The 5066-nt window shown below is 36.5% G+C and overlaps 1 protein-coding gene across 2 annotated transcripts; it reads left to right on the forward strand.

Moving 5' to 3' along the window:
- Positions 1-409: 409 nt before the first annotated feature.
- LOC145086091 (uncharacterized) lies at positions 410-3779 on the forward strand. Of its 2 annotated transcripts, XM_079023818.1 has the most exons (3): positions 572-677; positions 811-3156; positions 3241-3779. In XM_079023818.1, the coding sequence occupies exons 2-3, from the start codon at positions 984-986 to the stop codon at positions 3534-3536; spliced, it is 2469 nt and encodes an 822-aa protein (XP_078879944.1). In that variant the 5' UTR covers positions 572-677; positions 811-983; the 3' UTR covers positions 3537-3779. The 2 variants fall into 2 exon arrangements, with proteins under 2 accessions (XP_078879943.1, XP_078879944.1); XM_079023817.1 differs by having other exon boundaries at positions 410-3156.
- Positions 3780-5066: the final 1287 nt, after the last annotated feature.

Raw genomic sequence — 5066 nt, forward strand, 5'->3', positions numbered from 1 at the left:
GGACCATTTACATAAATAGACACGTTTTCTTAAATCTGTCCGGAAATTGTACGGGAAATCAAAATTTATAAGAAGAGATAAAATGGAGATGGAAATTTGGTAGGAAATTCTTAAATAGATTCGATGTGAATTGTGAAGAGACATGAGAAAAAAATTAATGTTTATATGTTATGATGTTTATGAGTTTATATACAAGTTTCACTTTCAATTTCAGAGTCGTATTTCTAAACACTCACTCTTTGAAACATTTCTTTAAAAAGATTTGGAGAATATGCAATAAAAACTACATACATGATTTATGAAACTGAAGAGAATAATTACTGTGGTCCTAAGTGTCAAAAGAAACACAAACCATACAAGGGGTTAGAAAAAATAGAACAAAACAAGTATTGACTTCAGGTCTCCTCTTCTAACTTATATAGTCTCGATATGCATAAAAGGAGGTAATCAATTGCGCTTACTCATCACATCATCAAACAATGAGCAGCAAATCCTCCAACATTTGCATTCCCGTGCACATGTTAACCATGCTGATGATGCTTTCTTTCATGTTAGCATCCCCATGTCCCACTGATCATGTTCAACGATGTCATAATGCTTGGACTAATTTTGCTTGCAACAATGGACGTGTAGTTGAGATAAACATCGGTTACTGTGACGAAAGTGGCCTGATAAAGGTAATCATTTCCTCATTTCCGAGTGTTGAGAGGCTAGAAATTTCACATAGTAATCTTATAGGGAACATCCTACAACAGATTGGCTTGCTGCAAAATCTGACATATATTTCTGTCTCATGGAATTATAACACAGGAGGTACCTTTCCTGTATACATTACCAATCTCACCCGATTAGAACACCTTGACCTTTCAGATAACAATCTCAGCGGAAACGTCCCATCTCAGTTGTGGAGTCTCAAGAATTTGAAGTTTTTGGATCTTAGCTACAATTGGTTGACCGGTCCAATCCTTCAATCTTTTGCTTCCATGGTCAATCTCACCCAATTAAAACACCTTGACCTTTCTCATAACAAATTCATATGTACCCTCCCGTCTGATCAGTTGTGGAGTCTCAAGAACTTGAAGTTTGTAGATCTTGGCCACAATCAGTTGACCGGTCCAATCCATCAATCTTTTGCTTCCATGGTCAATCTCACCCAATTAGAACACCTTGACCTTTCTCGTAACAAATTCAGTGGTACCCTCCCGTCTGATCAGTTGTGGAGTCTCAAGAACTTGAAGTTCTTGGATCTTAGCCACAATCAGTTGACCGGTCCAATCCTTCAATCTTTTGATTACATGTTCAATCTCACCCGATTAGAATACCTTGACCTTTCCCGTAACAGTTTAAATGGTACCCTTCCATCTCAATTGTGGAGTCTCAAGAATTTATGGATTCTGGATCTTAGCCACAATTGGTTGACTGGTCCAATCCTTCAATCTTTTGCTTCCATGGTCAATCTCACCCGATTAGAATACCTTGCACTTTCAGGTAACAAATTCAGTGGTACCCTCCCGTCTGATCAGTTGTGGAGTCTCAAGAATTTATGGAGTCTGGATCTTAGCCACAATCAGTTGACCGGTCCAATCCTTCAATCTTTTGCTTCCATGTTCAATCTCACCCGATTAGAATACCTTAACCTTTCCAGTAACAGTTTAAATGGTACCCTTCCATCTCAATTGTGGAGTCTCAAGAATTTAGAGATTCTGGATCTTAACCAAAATCAATTGACTGGTCCAATACTAACATCTTTTGGTTCCAAGGTCGATCTCACCAGATTAGTACACATCAACTTTTCCCGTAACAATTTTAGTGGTACCCTACCATCTCAGTTGGGGAGTCTCAAAAATTTAGAATTTCTGGATCTTAGCAAAAACAGGTTAACCAGTCCAATCCCTCCATCTTTCGGTTCCATGATCAATCTCAAATTCCTAGACTTGAACACAAATCAACTAAGAGGACCAATTCCACAGGAACTTTGTAATCTGCAAAACCTAGAAACATTGAACCTTAGTATGAATAACATCACTGGCTCCATTCCTCCGCATATAGAATATCTGAAGAACATAAAACAACTCGACCTTAATCATAACCATCTTTCTGGTGTGATTCATCTCGAATTCAGAAACTTGCCAAGACTCTCTCACCTTGATTTTTCATCAAACGGTTTGTCCGGGAATGTATCCTTTCAGTATCCGTGCAGATTAGAGTATCTAGACCTCTCTCATAATTTCCTGACTGGTTACAACGGATTAACTAGTTGCTACCATTTAAGGTATCTGGACCTTAGTGATAATATTTTTGTTGGAGAAGCAGTTAACTGTTTTAATTTCTTATCGTTGGAGTACTATAGTCTAAACGTGTCTGGGCTTGATAGGGGATATTGTAAAAAAACTGACTATGGAAGTGTTTATGAAGGCAAGCCCTCCAAAGAACACAAACATATCCTCCTTTTGGAGATTCTTCTTTCGATGATTGTTGGATTTTGCTTCTTAGTGATTGGTTATGTGCTTTACCATCACAAAAAGGCCACCATGGAGAAAAGTCAACCAAAACTACAAAAACATGGAGACGTGTGCTCGGTATTGAATTACGATGGGACACTTGCATTCGAAGACTTCATCAAGGCAACAGAAGACTTCGACCTCAAATATTGCATTGGAACCGGTGGTTATGGAAGTGTTTATGAAGCGAAACTGCCTAACGGTAAAACATTTGCTTTGAAGAAACTCCATCGGTTTGAAGCCAAGCAACCAGCATTTGACAAGAGTTTCAAGAACGAGATTGAAGTCCTAACCAACCTAAGGCACAAAAACATTGTGAAACTCTATGGCTTTTGTTTGCATAACCAATGCAACTTCCTTGTATATGAATACATGGAAAAAGGAAGCTTATTTTGTGCATTGAGTGACAACGAATTCGCTGTCATGTTGGATTGGAAGACAAGGGTAAACATTATCAAACAGGTAGCACATGCTTTGTCGTACATGCATCATGACTGCAGCCCACCCATCATTCATCGAGACATATCAAGCAACAACATTCTCTTGAACAAAGAAATGGAAGGATTTGTTGCCGACTTTGGAGCAGCCAAATTGCTCGACCCTGATTCATCCAACCAAACCGTTGTTGTAGGAACTTTGGGATACATTGCTCCAGGTATGTACGTGTAGATTCTAATGATTCCTTTACCTCTGTCAGTAGGTGAAACTATACTAACAAGCTTTTTGTATAAACATGTAGAACTTGCGTATAACATCATTGTGAACGAAAAATGTGATGTGTATAGCTTTGGAGTGCTTGCACTTGAAATAATTGGAGGGAAGCATCCTGGAGACTTCCTAACGTCTCTCAACTGTTCTAACCGAGAAGGTGCAACTTTGGAAAACATATTTGACAAGAGACTCCCTTATCCAACTGATGACAGACGGATTAAAATGGAAATTCTCCGTGTTTATGATGTTGCACTAGCATGCATTCGCGTGGACCCAAAGTCTCGTCCAACAATGGGAAACGTCTCTCAGGAATTATCAAAGTGATGAGTCACCATATGTACTTAATGACCATATCTTTGTTTCGGTACCTCCCGATTAATACTTCTTTCAAGTTTGTTTTTATGTGAAACCTGTTTATGTGGTCTTATTGTTTTTTATTCAAAATGATGTGCATTCTTGTACAATTGATATGAGATACAAAACTTGGTGTAGAGCCAAAGAACACCGGACTTCCTCTATAGCATCCTTAACGTATGAACCAAATGTTAAATCTTTAACATTCCTATACCCAGGCAGTTGCATACAGAATTATTGGCTAGAATTATGTTATAACCATCTACAAATTAATGTTGTAAAGTACGACATATTGGATATCGTATGAATGAGGGTCACAAATGACAAATCTATCACTCTTTGGTGTTGATCGTCCGCTTTCCAAATGGTAGTTCAAAGTGTATCCTTTTTTTCTTATTAATAGCAATTGTGACATTGCAATGTATTGTATTTACCTAAATGCCAAATGAGAAATATCATAATTTTTCAATCTGATGATGAAACATAGGCCCATCATAACAGGTATTCATTATAAAGACAATATAGAAAATAGCAACCGGTAAAATGATACATAGAGCATAACCATATCTTAGATTACTTACTAGATGGTGATTGCAATAATCATTATGTGAAGTTGATGTCTAAGATGAGCCAATTCACACTCTAAAGTAAAACGAAGAATCTTTTAATGGCCCAAGATCCTTTATATTCAGTATAATAACTTCGAGATGATAATGGCAAAATGATACATTATTCGATACATACATTGAAGAACTTTTCAAGAAAGAGTGATTATGCCAACCAGGGATACTCTGTAATGCGAGATGATAATGGCAAAATGATACATTATTAGGAAATAAACAATTTTAAGACAATAACATCAGATTATTGAAAAAAAGACTGTAACCCGATCTATATCAGAAGGAATTACAGAGAAGTAGTCACAGAACAAGAGTAATCACATACTTTGTTTTTTCAAGATTCAAGCAAGTTGCATCATCTACTAGTTAGTACATACCACCGGTCAACCTAATTGATAGCTAAAAAAAATTGAAATTCAAATTGCTTGGTCCTCATTTGAAAGGCCTCCTGTTAAGTAATATTAAAGAACGAAATGAACGGGATAATTTTGTGAAACAGCAGCACAAAATCTGGAAGATTTTTATTAGAAAAGGATCATTTTTGTAACTTTGAAAAATAGAGACCATTTTTGTAAATTTGGCATAGTCAGGGTCCATTGTTGCAATTTTATGAAACATAATGACAATTTCTGTAATATTTTAGGTAGGGATCATTTACATAAATAGGTAGACCATTTGCATAAATAGGTATGTTTTTAGCGACCATTCATATAAATATGCATGTTTTCCTAAATCTGTCCTGAAATTGTATATATTTGTAAGAAGAGATATAAGGGAGATGGAAATTTGAGAGGAAATTCTTAAATGGATTCGATTTGAAGAGACATGTAAAATGTTAATGTTTATATGTTAATGATTTTTAAGTATGTTTATATGTCAT

The sequence above is a fragment of the Lactuca serriola genome, chromosome 2 (assembly GCF_051521515.1).
Source record: "Lactuca serriola cultivar US96UC23 chromosome 2, Lser_US96UC23_V15, whole genome shotgun sequence".
NCBI classification, from domain to species: domain Eukaryota; kingdom Viridiplantae; phylum Streptophyta; class Magnoliopsida; order Asterales; family Asteraceae; genus Lactuca; species Lactuca serriola.